This window comes from Bos javanicus, chromosome 25 (assembly GCF_032452875.1).
Source record: "Bos javanicus breed banteng chromosome 25, ARS-OSU_banteng_1.0, whole genome shotgun sequence".
In the NCBI taxonomy this organism is placed as follows: Eukaryota; Metazoa; Chordata; class Mammalia; order Artiodactyla; family Bovidae; genus Bos; species Bos javanicus.
In genome coordinates this window covers 164,908-184,884 of record NC_083892.1, presented here as the reverse complement: position 1 = coordinate 184,884, position 19,977 = coordinate 164,908, and the positions used below count along the sequence as shown (strand labels likewise).

General features: G+C 62.2%; 2 protein-coding genes across 4 annotated transcripts in view; one reads left to right on the top strand and one right to left on the bottom strand.

Moving 5' to 3' along the window:
• The window catches only part of NPRL3 (NPR3 like, GATOR1 complex subunit), a 33,110-nt gene extending 21,069 nt beyond the window's left edge, over positions 1-12,041 (top strand). For 2 of the 3 annotated variants that reach the window (XM_061400535.1, XM_061400536.1), the window contains 7 exons: positions 2,936-3,073; positions 4,174-4,330; positions 7,821-7,927; positions 8,320-8,449; positions 9,986-10,175; positions 10,705-10,897; positions 11,336-12,041. In XM_061400535.1, coding sequence (XP_061256519.1) covers positions 2,936-3,073; positions 4,174-4,330; positions 7,821-7,927; positions 8,320-8,449; positions 9,986-10,175; positions 10,705-10,897; positions 11,336-11,501 — 1,081 coding nt within the window. In that variant the 3' untranslated portion in view covers positions 11,502-12,041. Of the gene's footprint in view, positions 1-2,935; positions 3,074-4,173; positions 4,331-7,820; positions 7,928-8,319; positions 8,450-9,985; positions 10,214-10,704; positions 10,898-11,335 lie in introns of those variants that run through there. The other variant, XM_061400537.1, reaches the window with a different exon arrangement.
• Positions 11,985-19,436, bottom strand: MPG (N-methylpurine DNA glycosylase). The gene is made up of 4 exons (XM_061400542.1): positions 19,152-19,436; positions 17,023-17,256; positions 14,454-14,658; positions 11,985-12,427 (listed from the first exon to the last, which is right to left on the bottom strand). The coding sequence occupies exons 1-4, from the start codon at positions 19,419-19,421 to the stop codon at positions 12,021-12,023; spliced, it is 1,116 nt and encodes a 371-aa protein (XP_061256526.1). The 5' UTR covers positions 19,422-19,436; the 3' UTR covers positions 11,985-12,020.
• Between the last annotated feature and the right edge of the window lie 541 nt (positions 19,437-19,977).

Below are 19,977 nucleotides of genomic sequence, written 5' to 3'. Positions count from 1 at the left end.
CTAGCCGTCTGTGCTCAGCATGTGGATCCCATGGTGGGGCTTGAAGAAGTGTCTGCCAAGCAGTTCCTGACCTGCGGCAGTGCTGGGGGTGCTGGGGACTCTGCCCTGCTCTTCGCTGCCTGTCCAGAGCAGGGCTGGGCCCACAGACTTGCCCACGAGTATCCTGGGAATTTCAGTCCTTTCCAGAAAGTGCACCTGTGTTGGAAATTGCAGTGTGGGCTTCCAGGAGCCCACGTAGCCCTCTTGGGTCACGCGCAGTGTTGGCCCTGTGTGCGGGAACAGAGGGTGCAGGGCTGGCTTCGGAGGTCTCTGGCCTGGGGCAGGGAGAAGGGGGACTGGTGCGAGCCCACAGCAGGACGCTAGGATAGGGACTGAAATTTGGATGCTGAGATGTGAGGTGGGGGGTGAGCTTGCATCCTGTGCTGTCTGGGATGTGAAAGATAAGCGCTTGTTGAAAGGCCCGTGTGATTGCCTTGGGCCTTGGGCTCTGGGGGCGCATCTATCTCGTGTCGCAGGCGGGGTGGGGTCTCAGAGTTGCAGTCCAGTGTGTGGTGTGGCCTTATCCGTGTGAGGGGCCGGATAAGCCTCACACAGGCACAGTGTTTTCCTCAGTGTCCCCACCAAACCGTTAGCTGCCCTGAGGATACAAGTACGAGCTGCTTGGGACCCTTTTCGGGCCCAGCTTCTACTCTGCTAGTGCTCAGTCGCTCAGTCCTGTCCAACTCCTTGTGACCCCATCGCCTGGGACCCCATGCTGCTGCACAGGCCTTGATGGCTTGTCTGCCTGCTACCAGATCCCCATGAGGCCCCAGGCTACACCTACCCTTGCCCCCTCCTCCACATCCCTTTTCTTACCACTCTGTCCGGCTTCTTGTGTTCACATAGTTTGCTTACAATTCCCTGTGTCTTTCTTGGCACGACTGAGTGGGAGCCCCCAAATGCAGGCTGTAGATTGTGCACCAAGAGCCTGAACCAGTGCCTGGGGCCTCCTCCTGTGCCCAGTGGCTCAGCAGCCTGCACATGGCATCGCTGGGCTCCTGGAGGAGCCCACATGGCTACATTTGAAAAGAGGAATCTTGAAAAAAAAAAAGAAAAGAGGAATCTCGGTGTTCACTATGACTCTGCGTTCCAGCAGCTACCTCGTGCCATGTCCTACAGGAGAGCTCAGAGATAGGAAGACCTTGGTTCTGAGTCCACTGCCTTTCTGAGCAGATGTGAAGAGAACTACACACAAGCCACAGCTTGTGGCCCCCCTGCAGCTGGGGGCCTGAGACCCTCTCTCATCCTTCAAGGGGTCCGCTAGGGACAGGGAAGCCCTGGGAGAGGGCCCGGCCCTCCAGGTGCCCCGGTGGCAGCACAGGAGAGGGAACGAGGCCGGGGCCAGCAGGAGTCCTGGGGGCAGCTGAGGTCGCAGGCGTGCTCCGTGTGCTTCCCGTGGTTCCTCTCCTTGGTGCCCATTCCCTGCTGGAGACAATAAGGACTGATTTTTACATTTGAAACTGCTGCCTGTGGATTCCACATAGCTCTTTGGACAGGGCTGTGGGGAGGGACTGTAAGAACAGCCTGTGGATGCGGGGCGGGGGCCACAGGCCGCCTCTAGCACCCAGATCCCTGAGTCTGTTTCCGAGAGCCCCGAGGCCCGAGTGCCAGCAGCGTGGGCTGGAGTGTGGCAAGAAGGGGCCAGGCAGGGGGCACAGGCCCCATACTCTGCTCTGCGCTAGCAGTCACTCCTTCTGTGCTCAGCACCCGGGCCAGGTCAGGGCCTCAGCTTCGTTCCTGAGAGACAGCGGCCCAGAGGGTCTTGTCCTCAGGCCTCCTCCCGCCTCCAGGCTGGAAGTGCTCTCAGTGTCCCTGCCCGTTGCTGGCCGTGCGGTGAGCACCGCACCTTGTGGATTCTGGTCGGGAAACAGCACTGACCGCGGACAGGAGGGCCTGTTGCTGCCCACGCACAGGACAGATGGCAGCTTGGAGCCGCCTGGGGGGCCAGGGCCAGGCTTGGGGCTCACCCCACTGAGAAGGTGGGCCTAGAGTTGAGATCTGTAGGCAGGAAGGAGCCCTGGCGCCCCTGAGGGAGAGCGTGTGGCTAGGGCAAGTCCATGAGCTTGGAGAGCAGCAGGGCAGCCTGTCCTGCTGGACTCTCCGGCGGGAGGATACAGGGTTGGCAAGAGTGGGCACGTCCCACAGGGCTCTGGCACTTTGAGGTCTTGGCTAGGACTGCTGAGGTGGGACCCCTGGGGGTCTGCGTAGGGAGGGCAGACCGGGGAGGCCAGAGTGGAGCAGGTGTGCAGTTTGTCCCTGCGTGGAGCAGGCAGGATTCACAGGCAGTCTGAGGTGGGTTGTGAGACATGAGAGTCAGACACAGAGTCTCTGTGTTTGGCCTGAGCGAGGCTGGGGAGACGAGGGGTGCCAAAAGCCTGAGCGGGGGCTGGTGTGGCTGCTGGCTGTGGAGCGCCTGCAGGGCTGCACCGTCGGCAGGGGCGGGCTCCTCCCTCGGGATATCTGGGGGCCCGGCACCGCCACCCTTCCCTCCCGCTCCCCCTTCCTCTCCTGCTCATCTCTCCCTTTTGGTGATGGGCCCTGCCCTGCCCGGCCGCCCATCGTGTAGAGGAAGCCCTGGGACGCCCGGGTGCATTGAGCCTCCAGGGCAGAGATTGGAGAGGCTTCCCTGATCCCTTGCCTCTGGTTGGACTGCAGATTCCGAGGCTGGCCAGAAAGGCAACTTTTGTGTGTGTTCCTAATACATCATTTTCTTCTCTTAACCCTACTGAGATGCGGGATAGGATGCTTTCTTAACCCTACTGAGATGTGGGGTAGGATGCGGGGTAGGAGTCTGGGAAGCCTCCCTGCAGTGTACTTGTGGGCTGAGCGGAGGCGCCCTCAGGCAGGTGTGCAAGATGTGGTTGCGTGTGCAAGGCTGAGGGCCCTCTCTCTGCAGCTTGTGCACATCTGGGGTGGTGCGGCTCCACGTCAACAGCTGGCTGGAGGTGAGCTTCTGCCTGCCCCACAAGATCCACTACGCGGCCAGCAGCCTCATCCCGCCAGAGGCCATCGAGCGCAGCCTGAAGGCCATCCGGTGAGTGCCAGCCCCACGCCTGCCGGCCCTTCTCTCCTTTGTCTGCCTGAGGTGTACCAAGCACTTGGGTCCTCTTCCTGCCACAGAAACTGGCAGGTAGGGCTCTGCTGTTTGTAAACACATGTTTTTGTGTCCAGTTTTGTCCAGGAGTGACCATCACCCCCAGCTCACCCCCAGAGCCTCTGGGCACTGCCTGGCCGAGCAGGGCTTTGCGCTGCAGCCCCAGCCTGGGGCCTCGTTAGGGCTGTGGACCGCGCCTCATGGCCAGCAGCGGGCCTGACCCTCAGAGGGCTGTGTCATCATGGTGTTACTCCTGGGGTCTCTGCTTGAACCAGAACTTGTGGGCTCTGTTTGTCCATTTCAGGCTTCCTCCTGCAAGGACAGCACAGAGCCCAGTCTCCTGCCTTTGCCTTCCCCACCAAGTGCTCTGTCTCCTCAAATGTCTTAACCAGAAAAAGAGATCTGGGCACGGGACAGCAGATGTTTTGATGACAGAAAGCAGAGCACTGGCTTCATCCCTCACCCAGGCCCCCGCACTGTCCGGGCTTTTCCTCCTGGGCTTCCTTCCCAGCGTGTGTCTCGGTAGTTCTGTTCACAGTCTGAGGTGGGGATTTTGCTTTTCCCATGTGTTATATGCTGTGCTTAGTCGCTCAGTCGTGTCCAACTCTTTGCAACCCCACGGACTGTTGCCCTCCAGGCTCCCCTGGCCATGGGATTCTCCAGGCAAGAATACTGGAGTGGGTTGCCATGCCCTCCTCCAGGGGATCTTCCCAGCCCAGGGATTGAACCCAGGTCTCCCGCGTTGCAGATGGATTCTTTACCATCTGAGCCACCAGGGAAGCCCTCTTTGGGGCTGTTTCCTTGGGAAGGGTTGACTCATTTTTAAGTCAACCAGTGTTTGCGGGCAGTCCCAGAGGTGGGATGGAGCGGGTCATCAGGGCTCCTGCAGTTCTTTCTGTTGCAGCAGTGATCCTCGCAGGTTTTTAAAGGCCTCAGGGCACAACCCTGTCTTCCAGTTCCTCCCGTGGCCTCTTTTCTCCAGGTGCCCACCCCGAGAGCCCGAAGCTGCTTGTACCACTGACCATGTCTCTGCCCTGCAGCCCGTACCATGCCCTCCTGCTGCTCAGCGATGAGAAGTCCCTGCTGGGTGAGCTCCCGCTTGACTGCTCCCCGGCCCTGGTGCGCGTGATCAAGACCACGTCTGCTGTGAAGAACCTGCAGCAGCTGGCCCAGGACGCAGACCTGGCTTTGCTGCAGGTACCTCTGGGGGCCTGGGGAGATGCCCTCAGTGGGCAGGATGGGCAGTGTGGGGGGAGGCTGGATGTGTCATAGGAGGCACCTCAAGCTGCCTCCCTAGGGCCGTAGTCCAGCCGAGGGCCGCGTACGGCCTGCCACAGTGATGGATCTGGAGGCAGACCGGCGTCTGGGCCGGGGGCCTGAGTTCCTCCCGAGTGTCTGTATCGTGGCGGGGCCGCTGGGCTGTGGCAGAGAGGAGCGAGGCCTTCATGGTGCTGGGTGAGCGGACTTCGCCCTTGTGGGAGCCGTGTAGAGCAGGACCATACCCCATGGCACGCGGGCCTGTGTTCTGTACGAGGTGCCATCTCCCTGCCGAGTCACAAGCTTGGGGGCTGCCCTTTCTGATCAGATGGTGGCCCCTCCTCTTTGGCCGAAGATCTGGTGGAATAGTAGGCAGGGCTGAGGGTGAGGAAAAGCACAGGAAGAAGGTGGAGGCTGGGTCAGGGGGGCCTCAAGCGACGGCCTGAGGGGGACCCCGGGTCTGGAGTGGGGCAGCACCTGGCCACCAGGGGGCAGCGGAGCCCTGGGCCAGGGGCCACAGCTGCGGAGGCCGGGACAGCTTTCTCAGGCCCTGTGAGGCACCTCCAGGGGGCCTGCGGTCTTTGCTCCTCAGCATATTCGCCGTTGTTGTTGTTCAGTCACTAAGTTCATGACCAACTCTTTGCGCCCCCCGGGACGGCAACACGCCTCTGCCCTCCACTCTCTCCCGGAGTTTGCTCAAATTCGTGGCCATCAAGTCAATGATGCCATCCAACCATCTCATCCTCTGTCATCCCTTTCTCCTTTTGCCTTCAATTTTTCCCAGCATCAGTGTCTTTTCCAACGAGTTGGCTCTTCGCATTAGGTGGCCAAAGTATTGGAGCTTCAACATCAGTCCTTCCAATGAACATTCAGGGTTGATTTCCTTTAGGATTGACTGGTTTGATCTCCTTGCAGTCCAAGGGACTCTCAGGAGTCTTCTCCAGCACCACAGTTCGAAAGCATCAGTTCTTTGGTGCTCAGCCTTTATGGCCCAGTTCTCACATCTGCATATGACTACTGGAAAAACCGTAACTTTGACTATATGGACCTTTGTTGGCAAAGTGATGCTTTTTAATACGCTGTCTAGGTTTGTCATAGTTTTCCTTTCAAGGAGCAAACGTCTTTTAATTTATGGCTGCAGTCATCATCCAGAGTGATTTTCTAGCTTGGGAAAATAAAATCTGTACTTTCCCCACATTTTCCCCATCTGTTTGCTATGACATGATAGGACTGGATGCCATGATCTTAGTTTTTTTAATATTGAGTTTTAAGCCAGCTTTTTCCATTTTCCTCTTTGACCCTCATCAAGAGGCTCTTTATTTCCTCTTGGCTTTCTGCCATTAGGGTGGTATTATCTGCATATCTCAGGTTATTGATTTTTCTCCCATAATCTTGATTCCAACTTGTCCTTCATCTAGCCTGGCATTTCGCATGATGTACTCTAGACATAAATAAATAAGCAGGGTGACAATATACAGCCTTGACCTACTCCTTTCCCAATTTTGAACCAGTCCCTTGTTCCATGTCTGACTCTTAACTGTTGCTTCTTGACCTACATACAGGTTTCTCAGGAGACAGATAAGGTGGTCTGGTATTCCCACATCTTTCAGAATTTCCCATGGAGACGGGCACGTTAGCACAGTAGGGGAGCTTGTTCACCAGGCCCGACTCTCAGGCCATTTTCCCCCAAAGCAGCCCTTTGGGATTCTGTTGTCTAGAATCCTCCCCCCATCTTTACCCCATGACCCTTGTCCACCCCACGTGCGAGTGTTTATTGACCTGTGCCTGGCGTCTCACGTGGGGTCCTGGACTGCCTTGCTAGCACCCACGAGACACAGACCGCACAGGCGCTGGCTGAGGTGTGTGCACCACTGCGCGGCGTCCTGACCGGTGCTGCTGAGGCCAGGGGCCCGTGCGTGTGCGGCTCTGAGGGGCCCTCTCTGCCCCCGCGGCTGCCCGACAGGGGCCTGTGTGGACACGCCCCACCCCGGCCGCAGTTGCCCTGCACAGAGCTCTGATGATGTCGCCTCTGTTTCTCCCTGGCCGTGGCCTTGCCATGGGGCCCCTCGCTGCCCCTTGCCGTCTGCTTCCTCGCCCCTCTACACTGAACCTGGTGTGGATCGGGGTTTGCTGCTGGTGTGGTCATGCAGGGCCTGGCCCCACGGGTGGACTGTGCCGGCCGCTGGCACTGCTGCTTCCTTCAGCAGGTGGCCCAGCAGAGGCCCCGTGGGGGAGGCTGGCGAGCCCAGCCGGAGCCCCTGCACGGATATCAGGGAATGTCGGTCTCAGGTGTGAATGTCATCAGGTGATTTGAAGGTTTTTGTCTAATGAAACTAATATATTCTTTCTTATAAAAGTTCAAATATCACACAAATTATAGACAGAGTAAGTGCCCACAATCCCATATCGCAGCAGTAACCACAGTAGATTTCTCCAACTCTTTTATATAAACGTTAATATATAATCTTTGAATAACAAAATTAGGATTATACTTACGTTACTTGTAATGAATGAACAGTGCCCTCGTAGACCTCCGCGTCCTAATGTGAGTGGGACCTTCCTTATGTGGGACTTTGCAGATGGAATTAACACTCTTGATATGAGGCGATAATCCTGGATGATCTGGGTGGGCCCTTGTGAGAGGGAGGCCGGTGGAGAGGCTTTGACTACAGAAGAGGAGGCGGGAGGTGACCTGCAGAAGAGGTGACTGTGGAGGCCAAGGTGGGAGGCGTGGTCTCACCTCACGCCAGGAACAGCAGCTTGTATCTTGGAGGCAAAGATCAGTGTCCCTGCCAACAGCCCAGTGCTCCCAATTTCAGACTTCTAGCCTGGAGCAGGCGCTCTGGCTGCAGGGAGAGGGGATGTGGACCCGCTGGGTGAGGTTGGTGGCAGAGACGGAGGGAAGTGAGCCTGTTTCCTTTAGAGCCATTGTCACTGGGACTTGGGGTGAGAGAGAGGGTCAGCAGTGGGACTGAAACGTCCTTTGTGTTTGAGCTGGGGCCACTGGAGGCCCTGTTTGCTGAGACGAGGTGGGGGTGTTTTGGTGCTGTGCCTGCAGGCACTTGGCTTTGGTGGTCGGGGTGAGCACTGCCCAGTGCCGTGGTCTCACCCTGGCCCTCCCTCCCGGCGCTGTGGTCTGTCTGTGGGCCATCCTGATGTCTTGAGAGCCCAGGGCAGCAAGACAGAGGGAGGTTCTCCAGGGACGAGTGAGGGGTGGGGGTGGGTGCAGCAACCCCTCATCCACTGTCCTGGTGCTCGGTGCTGGTGGGCTAGGGGCTGGCCTCTGCCAGGATGAGCAGCCAAGACCCTTGCGCAGCTGAGTCGACCTCGTCCTGGTTGCCCAGGCGTCCGTGCCGGGGCCAGCCGGGACAGCTGAGGACCAGTGGCAGAAGGCTCAGCCTCCCAGCAGTCCCCTGCCCCCTGCCTGCAGGTTTTCCAGCTTGCGGCCCACCTGGTGTACTGGGGCAAGGCCATCATCATCTACCCGCTGTGTGAAAACAACGTCTACATGCTGTCTCCCAACGCCAGCGTGTGTCTGTGAGTCCCTCTGGCTGACAGGGCCCCAGGTGGTGCTCCCAGCTCAGCCAGGCCCGTGTCCCAGTTCTGGCCTGGTCCCGCCCCTCCAGCGCCACCCAGGCCTGTGCTGCTCTGCACTTGCAGCCTCTGGGAAAGGTCTGCGCCTGCCCACACCTGCTGGCCAGTGGGCCCTGCGCAGGGTGCCTGCTGGGAGGTCAGGAGCCTTGGTCCTGACGCAGAGGCTCACAGGGGCTGCCGCGTGGGGAAGGCATCTGGGCTCTGTCCTCACTGCACCCTCCCGGACCCTCACCACACTGCATCCCCTCCTGCCCAGCGCGGGCTCGAGGCAAGGACACAGATGCCTGACTGAGGGGAGACCTCTCGAGCTCAGGGATCCTCACCCCCATCCCCAGGTATTCCCCGCTCGCCGAGCAGTTCTCACGCCAGTTTCCATCTCACGACCTGCCATCTGTCCTTGCCAAGTTCTCCTTGCCTGTCTCCTTGTCAGAATTCAGGAACCCCCTGGCCCCCCCTGTTCAGGAGGTGAGTCTTGGGAGTTGGGGGAGCCCAGGGACCAGCCACCTGGCTTCAGTCCCCAATTGATCCCAGGCCTGCAGTGTTGCTGGGCCCAAAGCCTGGGTTGGGGGCAGTGCTTGCTGTGTAGGTGATACCTGCCCTGCCAGAGGCTGGCTGCCTGCCGACACCTGGGCAGTGCCAGTCCCTCCACACACGGAGCCCTGTCTGCCCGTGGCAGGCAGTTCTCAGGGTTAGGGCGGAGCTAAGAGGTCAACTGGCAGGAGATTGTGACCACTCCTGGGACAAGAGAGCCACCCGCTGCCCCTTCTGGACCTGGGGGTCCTAGAATCGGGAACACAGAGGGTTTTGTTTTACTGAGCCTGGGCCCTGCCCCGACTCCCTCTCCTGCCTGCCAGGGTCCCGGTGGCCACGGGGTCTGTGGGTATAAGTCTGAGCTCACAGACACCCAGAATTTTCACATTTGGGGCCTGCATAGGACAGGCCTGGGTCTGGGTCAGAGTCAGGGTGGCGAGGGGCTGGCAGGAGTGTGGGCGTGGCGTGGTGGCCACCAGGGAGGGGCGAGGCACGGGGAACGAGCTGGCGAGTTGTGTGTTTACAGAAGGACTGATTGACCTGGGTCCCAGAGCCAGGCCTTGCCCCTCCCCCACCCCAGCCTGAGCCCTGGGCCCCGGGGGGAGATGGGCTGGTGTTCTCAAGGCTTGTCTTCAAAGTGAAGTGTTTGCTCTAACAAGTGCTGGGGCTGGTAGGCAAAGCCAGTCCTTAAAAGCAGCCCTTTCCTCCTCAAGTTGTGAACGCAGAGGAGGGACCGTGTCAGTCACCATCTGGTCCTCCCAGGGGTGGGGTGTGGTCTGCTCCAACCCCAAGCTGGAGGTTGGTCTCTTGGTTCCTTCACTTAGACGCCGAGCGTGACTGTCGTAAATGCCGTTGTCCGTGGCACCTTTGGTTTCCTGGAACAGTGCCAGGTTGTGCCAGCCGAACAGAAGACACACTGTGTGTGCCCTCCCCCTCCCCAGTGCAGACTTCCCAGTGGTCTGGACGGCCGGTGGCTCTTCTTGGCCTGAGGGGAGCTGGTTCTGATTCTGCTGGGTCCTGGGTGAAGCCGCCTGCCTCCCTAACTCCTATTTCAGGCCCCGAATGTGTGCAGGTGCTGACGAGGTCTCCTGAAGTATTTTACAGTCCTCTTCCATTTTCCTTACTGTGACTGGGTCATACATGCTCACGGTACACGCGTGTGTCCATGCCTGTCCGCCCTCCCAGCAGGGAACCCCAGTGACAGGAAGGTGGCATGTGGGTCTGGGGACGTGGATGCCCCCACACAGGGGTCGACCCAGGGGGGAGGACTTTCTGCTCTTAGGGTGCTGGCCACGGGTGGGGTCCCCACAGAGCCCACGGGCCGGGAGAGGCGGCACAGCAGGGCCGCCACGTCACAGGTCCTGTCAGCTCTGGGCAGAAAGGCGTGTGGGCAGCTGGGCACGTGGCGGAGTGAGGGCCGCTGTGGCCCCGCCGGGTGTCCCCTCTGACCTCCGGTGCCCCTGCCTGCAGACGCAGCTCATCCAGATGGTGGTGTGGATGCTGCAGCGCCGGCTCCTGGTGCAGCTGCACACCTACGTCTGCCTGATGGCCTCGCCCAGCGAGGACGAGCCCCGCGCCCGCGAGGATGACGCGCCCCTCGCCACCAGGGTGGGCGGCCGCAGCCTCAGCACGCCCAATGCCCTCAGCTTTGGCTCCCCAAGTAGGATTTCCTGCCCCCGGGCATCTGTCTGGAGGGGGGTGAGCACCTGGGCACACTTGCAAGAGGCGGGTGGCTGGGAGGTCCGACTTGGGCACCTGTGAGTGACCACAGTACCGTCACAGGGCCACACTCGAACCCCTGCTCACACCGCCCTCTGGGCAGCTGTGTCCTCGCATGGATGTCACTCGCCCCGCTGGGCAGCTCTGCCTGGGGGACGGGAGGTCCTCCCCTGCTTCCCTGAGGACGGGGCTCTGCCTTGCTGAGTTGGAGCAGCCTGGCCCAGGCGCCTCTGTGGAGATGGTGACTGGTCCCTTCTCTGCAGAGCCATTTGGCCACAGTGTCTCCCTAAGGCAGCAGCCCTGAGCCCAGGTCCCTGGCTTGGGGACCCCAGTCTTCCTAGGGCCCCATTAATGCGAGGGACTGGATGACCTTGGGGTTTGGGGCAGCTCCCCGAGGGCGTGGCGGTGAGCTCCCAGGTGGATGTGGGTGACCGCAGGGCTGCCGCTCCCTGACTGCTGCCGGTTCTCAGCCAGCAGCGATGACATGACCCTCACCAGCCCCAGCATGGACAACTCCAGCGCTGAGCTGCTCCCCAGCGGGGACTCGCCGCTGAACAGGAGGATGACGGAGAGCCTGCTGGCCAGCCTGTCCGAGCACGAGCGGGCCGCCATCCTCAGCGTGCCTGCGGCCCAGAACCCGGAGGACCTCCGCATGCTTGCCAGGTGCGGCGGGGCCCCGTGTGGAGAGACGGGCGGCGGACCTCAGCGCAGGCCTCAGGACTGGCGCCTGTGTGTGGAGTGTCTCTTGGACCTCCTTCCAGTGCTGCTCGTCACGTCGTCCTCGAGGGCTGAGCAGGGATCGTCCCAGGACCCTTGGTCTGGGGGCGGGGTGGGGCCTGAGGTCTGCACATCTGGGTGAGAGACTGGTCACCCCCAGCCCAGACCTGGGGGCACTGGGCACATGGTGTTCCGGGAGCATCAGGTTGTCGGGGCCAAGCCTCCAAGCCAGACTCCCCCGAGCTGCAGTGGCATGGAGGGCCGAAGCTACGGCTGCCCGTGCGCCCCCCTCTGCCGAAGGGCTGTGGTGGGAGCGGGTTCCTTGGGCTGTCTGAGCCCCACGCCGTAGCTGTCCTCACGCCCTCCCACCCCCACCCCCGGCAGGCTCCTGCACTACTTCCGCGGCCGCCACCACCTGGAGGAGATCATGTACAATGAGAATACACGGCGCTCCCAGCTGCTGGCGCTCGTGGACAAGTTCCGCAGCGTCCTGGTGGTGACCACCCACGAGGACCCGGTCATCGCCGTCTTCCAGGCCCTGCTCACCTGAGCTGGGTGGGGGCACTGCCTCTCACCCCCTGCTCCCTCCCACTGCGGGGCCTTGCTCTCCTCATCTTCGTCTTCAGGACAGCCTCAGGGGCCCTGGGCTGCGAAGGTGAGGCTCGTGGTAGGGGCGCGACCAGCACGCGGGCCTCTTGAGGGCTGCATGCCTCCCACACGATTCTGCCCGTGTCCCTCGCCGCCCTGTCTGGCCCAGCACTGCCTGCCTGCGGGCACCTCCCCAGCCCCACCTTCCTGTGTTGGCCTCTGGAAGCCGTGGCCAAGCAGTCCTCTCTGTGGGCACCCAAGGCACCAGGACCTGGCTCAGGACATCCTGTGGGGAGTCGTTCTGCTTCCCCTGGGAGTGTGTCTGCCGTGGTGCCCCCCACCCCAGTGTGGCTTCAGGCCTGAGAGAAAGTGGGCACGGTGGCCCTGGGTCACCGGAGCAGAGCTGGCTGCCAGGAGGGCTCTGGACAAGGTGCAAAGGACACTCTTCTAGAAACACAGCCTTTATTTCGTTGGTAAAAAATTAAAAGTCCTTGTGGGAGCACGCCCTGGCTCCAGTCTGTATGTCCTGCTCTGCCGCCCTGTCCACCACGCTGACCCAGGGGCTGCCCCGTATGTAGAAGCGCAGGGGCTTCTGGGCCCACTCGCCAGCCTGGCCTATGCCCACACGGGCTGCCGCCACCACGGCTGGCTCACTGGGCTCAGGGGGGCCCTGCTCCAGCCACACAGACTCATCCCTGGCCAGGTCGCGCTGGTCGAAGCTCCTGTCGATGGCCAGGGCCTGGCACAGCTTGGAGGGGCCGTTGCAGAGCTCACGGTCTTTGAGGGCTCGTCCTGCAGCGCCTTTGCGGAGGGCGTGGCGAAGCTGCCGCATGGCCTCCAGGCCCCCCAGGGGCTCCAGTGCTCGGAGCAGGACACACGCCCCGTCCCCTGTGGGAGATGGAGCTTCCAGGCTGTGGTTCTCCTATCCAAGGCCTGACCAGAGCAGCTGGGGACACCTGTGCTCACTCTCTGCCCAGACTCTCTGCCTGCCACCAGTCCTGCTCACCTGTGCCTCCTACGGGCACCTCTAGCCGTGTGTCTACCAGCTGGGGAGGCATGGAGCTCCCTGGCTTCCTCTGGTTAGTGTGACTGGCGCTAACTGTAAGGTTGGTAGGCAATGGAAGCCCCAGAGACGGCCCCCCATGGGCATATGCCCATGGTAGCCGCCCCCAGTGTACACAGGGTTCAGGTGAGCCCCACCCTGTGATCCAATGGGGAGAGGTGCCAACATAGCTCCCCACCTCGGGGCCCGCCCTCTCCCCCCACAGTCCAGGCCACTGAGGGAGGGCCGACACCCAGGGCCTGGGATTCCCCAGAGAATACATGCCTGTCCAGAGCCCTTGATCCCCAGCTGAGCACCGGGGTTGCTCTGGGCCCGGAGTCTGCCCCACCTGCTGGGATCTGAGGGGCTCAGCCCGACACGTGGCCAGCCCAGTCCCTCCAGGGCCTTAGCCACACAGGGCTTCCCAACAACACCCAGGAGCCGGCCTCCTGCACAGCCTGCAAGCCTTAACCAGCCACTTTTCAAAGCATTTCAGGATGGCCTGAGGGCGCCCAAGCCTGGGCTCTAGTTCCTCCATGATTCCTGGGCCCTCCCTCACCAGCTGCACAGCTCCCTCTGGTTCCACCAAGCACGCTGGGTGCCGCCTGCACACAGGTCAGGGGAGCAGCTCACCCCTCCTCTCCGAGGATGCGTGTGAGTACAGCCCCAGCTCTTCCCACTGGACCTCCCTATCCTCCCCCCTGCCCCCCCGCCCCCCACCCGCAGCAGCTGCTCGGTCTCCACCAGGCCTCCACCCCGCAGGCACAGACCGGCCCCGCTGCCCCTCCCTCCCTCCTGGATGATGCTTGGCCCCGGCAGTCTGCACCCTGCAGTTTTCTGCTCCCTTGACTGGGACGTTCCTGGGCATCCTGCTCACATGACCAGAAAGGAACACATTACCTCCCTCATCTGCCCAGTCCAACTGTACCCCCCAAAACGCCTTCCCTTCCTCACCAACCGCAGCCCCTTGTCCAAGTCCAGTCTCCCCTCACGAGGGGTTGGTTCTAATGCCAAAGAAAAGCTTGGCCACTGGAAAGTTCTCTGGGAGATAACAGGCCCCTGGGGCGGTCCCTGTCACTCAGTTTCACATAACTGCCTTCTGCGGGGCGGGGTGCAGGGCCAGTCAGGGCTCCCCGCATCCTCCAGGCTGCGGCTCACACTCAGCATCTGCAGCTGTCCACCCTGGGCGATCACAACTCGCACGTCACTGCAATTCTCCAGTGTGACCGACAGCCCCGACATCCCCAAGCCTTCATCTTGGGACGGAGGCTCAGCAGACGGACGCTGGAACTGGCTGGCCAGACTGGGCTAGGGAGACCTACTGCTGGGCGCTTCCTTCCCAGCACAAACGCCCAAGAAAACAGAGGTGCCTACCCACGAAGGACCTAGTGGGTCCCCCAACGAGGGGGAGCTCTAGATCAGCCTCTCTCCATTTGGCACTGCTGACTCTGGGGCCACCATTCTCTGTGGAGTCAGGTGTCCTATGCGTCATGAACGGTGTGCACCCTCCCTGACCCCTACACAGGGGAAGCCAGGAGCACCCCAGGGCTCTGACGGCCAAGAACATCCAGACACTGCCTCGTGTTCCCCACTGTGGCAGGGCCATCCTGCTGAGACCCCGTGACTGCCCACTGGCGAGGCTCCTGCCTGAGCCCAGAGCACCCCAAATTGATCGCACGGTCGTTCCCCCCCAGTCGGCCCTCTGAGTCCTCCCGGGCCAGCAGCAGCACCAGCGGCCACCCGGGGGCTCCTGCACCTGCCGCTCTGGGTTCAGGTCGATCTCTGAGCCACTGGCAGTGCAGCCAGGGTGACGCCGCAGCCTCGCTCCCAAGGCGCCCCTGGCTCAGACACCTGCCCCCCGGTCCTCCTCACCTCGGCTGGAGACGTTCATGCAGAAGTACATGCCGTAGATGAGATATACATAGAGGGTCCCGGGCTTCATGAACATGCCACGGTTGCGGGGGGTCTGCCGGCCACCCCTTGAATGGGCAGCTTCATCCTCTGGCCCCAAGTATGCCTCAGTCTCCACGATGCGGCCGCGGAGCTCTGTGCCGTCATCCAGTCGTCGGACCAAGATCTGCTCCGGGGAGGAAAAAGGGGGCTCGTTCCCTGCTGATGGCCCGCGGCCTGGACGCCCCTCCCCAGCTTGGGATGTCCCAGGATATCCGCATACAGCCGGGTCGGCCATGGCGCCCCCCATCCCGCTGGGCCGTGGGCCGCGGGCCCTGCTCAGCGAGTGTCCCGTCCACAGGGCGCAGCCGGCCTGGCTGGGGTGTGTTCAGCACTAGCGAGTCCTCACGCGTCCTCTCATGGGTGCCCTGCCCTCCATGCCCAGTGCCCCCGGACCTGACGCTTAGCCTGAGGCTGAGCAGTGTGAAGGGCACAGGGTCCTGCCTGGGATTCCAGGGCCCGTGGAACTCTCCACCCAGACCAATTGCAAAGCGCTGTCATGCTCAGCGCCCACACAGCCAGCTCTGAAAGCAGTAGGACCAGCTGCCCCACAGTGCCCCAGCCTGGCCCCCAGCCCTGGGGTGGCAAGCTCCTTGAACTGGGGGTCAGCACAGGCAGTGGGCCGGGGAGTCGGGCCTGGCGCTGGCTGCCTTGGACAACACCCTGGGGCGGGGACTGGGTGGGTTTGGGGTTGGGTCCAGCGAGGGACAGAGGCTGGCTGAGCACAGGGCGGGGGCGGCTGTCAGGGGCTGTCCCCTGGGGCCAGCAGAGCACCAAGGAAAGCAGGCCTCAGGGGAGCCAGGGCCCTGAGGACTGCTGGGCACGCCAGAGCCGGGCCCGCCCACCTGGAGCCCCTGTGCCCGGCGCCTGCACCACGCAACACAGTGGCCCGGCCCTGAGAATGGCTGGCAGGCATGCCCAGTGTCTGCAGCCCCAGGTCTGACTCAATCAGGGTTCATGGTGGAGTATCAGGGACGGCCACCTCCCCAGGACGTCCCCAGCACCTGCCTTGTCCTTAGGCCAGAGCAATCGAGCAGATGGCCAGGCCACTGCCCCTTAACCCACGGAGCCCACAGTGTCTGGCCAGGATCAGGAAACAGCCTGATGGTTTCTGCGCCGCCATGGGGTAGGCGGAGCCTCCCGCAGCCCTGTGCTCACGGTCTGCTCCTGCCCCGAATCTCACGACCTTCTCTCAGACAGCAGGAGTCGGCTGCCCCTCAGCCCATCACAAACATCTCCTGCTTGCTGGTGGGGGTCCTAAGAGGACCCTTCTCAACCCACGAGGGGACACAGAGTGGTTTGGGCTGTTGTGGCAACCCGTAGCTCCTTGCACTGACCTGCCCAAGGATGAGTGCACAACCCAAGCCTGGTAGGGGCTCTACAGAGGACATCCACTGGGAGGGTCTGAGAAAGGTTCTCCTCCTGAAGGAAAGGGGCACACGGGATAAGACCTTCCCTTCTCTGCTGGACACTGCCCTGTCCACCCTCAGGCTCAAATGGGCATGCCGGGAGCCCAGGGGGAGCCTGTGAGGACCTGGGGTCCTCGACGGGACGCTGGACTCGCCTGCCCCCATGCCACTTTGTGTGAGGTCATAACCTCTCCTGACTCCACATGCTTTCAGGACCTCCTGGCCCCTGAAGCTCAGAGCATCCTCAGGGGAACAGACTGCTCCCTTCTGGACGAGTGCACACTTTAGATCACGCTCCACTAGCTTACATTTTAGGGTCTGTTCTTGGCACCAGTTTTCAAATAGCCACAGAAACTGAATCTCCTTGGCTATTTTAACCTCACGGTAGACTCATTAAAGGACACAACGTAGCCACAGAGCCTCCAGGACGACCAGAAAGCCAGGGTTTTGGCACCAGGACTGTAGCCCAATGGTGCTCCAGACAGATGTGGCACATGCTGTGTGCACACCGCCTGGAGCAGGCTCCCCGACGGGCGCTGGGCATCCAGCGGCCCCCCCAGGGGTCGGGGCTGCAGGTGCTGCCGGGAAGCGAGCCAGTGGCAAGGAAGAGGCTGTCGCCAGCCTGTGCCGATGCAGGACAGCCTGTGTGCTGTGGGCTCGGCTGCTGTGTGTCTAAGGTGCTACACACACAGACCAACTCTGGCAGGGCAGTGGCTGTGCCAGGGGACAGGGCAGGTGACAGGGCCAGCATGGACAACAGTCCTTGTGAGAAACCCAGGGCCAGCGCTCCCATGCCCCAATGCAAAGTCTGATGCTGCAGCTGCTGCCTCCTCACTCTCACTGCCCAGAGCAGGCAGACACCCCAGCAACCTCGGCATTCTTCTCAGCCAACCCTGCCCCAACCCCTGCCCCAGGCGACTCAGGTGAAGCTCCTCAGGGCAAGTGTGGGCAAAGCGGCTGACTGCGTGAGGACGCGCAGGGCCAAGTCAGGGACGTGAGCCCAGCGGGAAGAGGGCTGTGCCCACAGATGCTGCCTGGTGGTGACTCTTCACGCGGAGGCCACGCTGCTACATTTCTATTACCTGTCCGAGAAATGCCCGGGCCAGGGACACTGCGGGCTGGTCGAAAAACGCTGATCCCAGGCGAGCAGGACGGCCCTCCGGGCTTGAGAAGTAGATGCTGCGCGTGGGGCCCAGGGTCGCAGGCGGCCCCAGGTGCAGCTCCTTGGGGGAAGGCGTCTGGGTCCCGTCTGATGGGTTCTGATGCCGCTTGGCCTCCAACGCTCGCTGCTTTTTCTGCCCCATTGTGCAGGAAAGCTGAAATGGGAAAGGACAAAATCATCTGGGGAGGACAGATGGTTGTTCAGTGAAGTCAGGAGCTCAAGGACTCATTCAACTGCCTGCCTGTCCACCTCCTCATCTGCAAAACGGGGGCAACCAGCTGCAGATGATGCCACACCTGACGTGCTCCGCCCAGGCGGGGACCCGGAGGCCCTAGGAGATGACCGCACATAAAGGCAGCGACAAAGCAGCCACTCTGCCCCGTACGCAGCACTTACACAGCTCAGTGGCAGGGGGCTTCAGGGCCTGGGGAGGGGACAGTGGCACCCAGGCCTGGGTCAGGGCTGGTCCCCGCTGACTGCCACTCATCACGGGGTCCCCAAGTGGACTTCTGAGCCCTGGGCACCTGACCCTGACCAGGAACTTTAAGTCAGCTGTGACCCCAGTGGGGCCTTGGCCGAGGAACAGACTGGGGGGCCGAGTCATCCACACCCCTTCCCCAAGTCGGCAGGACTCCCGCTGTGCCTGACCCCTCCTACAAGGGCCCAGAAGGCCTGACACCCCCGTGGGTGAGCACCAGGTTGCCCGTCTCCTTGGCTCAGGACAACCCTGATGAGTCCCCAGCTGTCCTGTGGCTCGTGACTCAGGATGTCAGAATAAGGAGAAGTGAAGCAAAGGTGAGGTCCCAGGAGTGAGGAGGCTCCGCCAAGACCAGCACACCGCCTGCCTCCCAGCTGCTGCCGCAGGGCCGGGGACCTGACCACACACACCCTCAGTCATTCTGGGACCAGCCAGTCTCCCAGGGAAGATGCAGGTGAGCACTGGGGCCTGGACACCCTCCTCAGGGGTCGATTCCAGTGCCTCCCTGGCATGCGACAGATCCATCATCTTTAACGTAAGTGCTGACACTATGTTGTCTGGAGCCACTGGTCAGCTGAGAACAGATGCTGATGTGACCGCGACTGCAGCCTAGCCCATCTTCCGATACCGAGCGTGGGCTCGCGCTCCGGGACGCTGCGGCCCTGCTCCTCAGCCCGGGTGTGGCTCGCGGCCTGCCCAAGGCCCCGGGCTGACTCTGGGTCTCTGCCCTGACCCACCCTGGGGGGTGGGGACTCATACAGCTGCCCCAGGAGTGAGGCTCAGCGAGGCCCTGGTTCAGATCCCCGGGCTGAGTAGTGGGGTGAGCCTGCTGTTGCACCCAAGAGTGCCGGCTGCCCCAGAAAGTGACTTAATGTCTGTGCCTCTGTTTCACCTGCAGAAAGGGAACCAACATCATCACACAGGGTGGTTCTGAGAATAAAATGAGACGCCGGGGAAGTACTCAGCCAGCCTACAGCCAGCCTTCACTAGTGTTAGGAAGAAACACCCTCACCAGAGCGCAGAGCTCTGGGCAAAACCTGGGGAGGGTCTCTTGCCAGGCTGGGTCTCCCCAAGGGGAGGGCAGGAAACAGCCGCCTGGAAGCAGGCGCCCAAGACACCTGCCAGCCCTCCGTCAAAACCTGGGCGAACAGGGTCAGTTACAGAGTGTTTATCCGTCTGGGACACGCACTGGAGGGAGGGCTGTGCGGAAGTAGCCTCTCGGGCCAACCGGACGGTCACGTCTGCGGCAGGCGGGCTCCGGGCAGGGGCCGTGTGAGCCGGGCCTTGTGCCCAGCATGTAACCAGGCAACCGGGCTCGGGCTCTCCTTCCTGGAGGCCTCGGGCTGGGCCTCGACTCTGCTGGTGGCAAATGGAGCGGCCTAGCAGGTCCGACCCCGCCGGCAGGGCTCATCTAAAGACTGCACACGCAGAAGGGCGGCCCGGGAGCACGTTACTGGCTCCCGCTCAGGGCTCACTGCGGTGGGGCTGAGACTCCGGGGAGGGTCTCAGCCCAAAGCCTGTCCTTCGGCCGTGCGCCCTCGGAGGGACGTGCTCCCGGGGTGCGCACTCACCTGGGCCCCGCGACGCGTAGGCTTCCAGCGGTCCGCCGCGGCTCCGGACACGCCGGCGCGGAGCCCACCCAGGAGCCCACCCGGAAGCACCGCCCGGTCTGGGGGTGGAGCCGGCGCCTGCGCGAAGGAGGGCGGAAGGCCGGCTGCGGGCGGGGGAGCGGAGCGGAGCGGGGCGGGCGCTGGCACGGGTCCGCCTCGGCCGGGGTGGGGGCTGGCCTGGGGACCCGCGTTTCCCGCTGGCGCCCCTCCCTGGCACCCCCCACCTCCCATCTTGGACGAAGCCCGCGGCTGCTAGAACGCTTGCAGTGTGAGGGGGAGCAGGCAGCTGGGGTGAAGGGGAGCCCCGGGCTCCTCACCTCTCCCAGTGGCATGCCCCCCCTCTCCGCGCCACAGTTGCATCCTGGTCCACCCTCCCCGACGCAGCCCAGCCGCAGAACGCACGCCTCCACCGGCTGGTCTGTCAGACCTCCAAGAGGCCTGGTCTCTTAGGAGCCTTGACTGGGCCCCGGCTGGAGGTGTGGTGGTTTTGGGGTGCACGTGGAGTGCGCCTGAGGGAGGGGGCATGGGAGCCCTGGTCTTTGAGACACGCCTTCCTGGACTGCGGACGCGCATTACCTAGGGGGCATTTGGGTGGAGAGGATAGATTGGATGACGGAGTGGGCCAGGAAGACTTTGTCCAGGAGGTGGACCCAGGCCTTTCTGGAAGCGCCCCCACTCCCAACACTTAGGAGTGGGTCCCAGGACAGTGTCTCAGTAGTGGGGCCCCCACCCCTCCCACCACCTAAGGATGCTGAGAGGAGCCTGCACAGTTCTGGGGGTGAGCGGG

Bases quoted from the DNA above. Each gene is read 5' to 3' on its own strand.
- MPG (XM_061400542.1), bottom strand. From the start codon at position 19,421: ATGGGAGGTGGGGGGTGCCAGGGAGGGGCGCCAGCGGGAAACGCGGGT. The intron at 14,659-17,022 runs GTAATAGAAATG...TCCCCGGAGCAG, and splicing joins CCCGGGCATTTCTCGGACAG to ATCTTGGTCCGACGACTGGA. The intron at 12,428-14,453 runs GTGAGGAGGACC...CATCTCCCACAG, and splicing joins CATGAACGTCTCCAGCCGAG to GGGACGGGGCGTGTGTCCTG.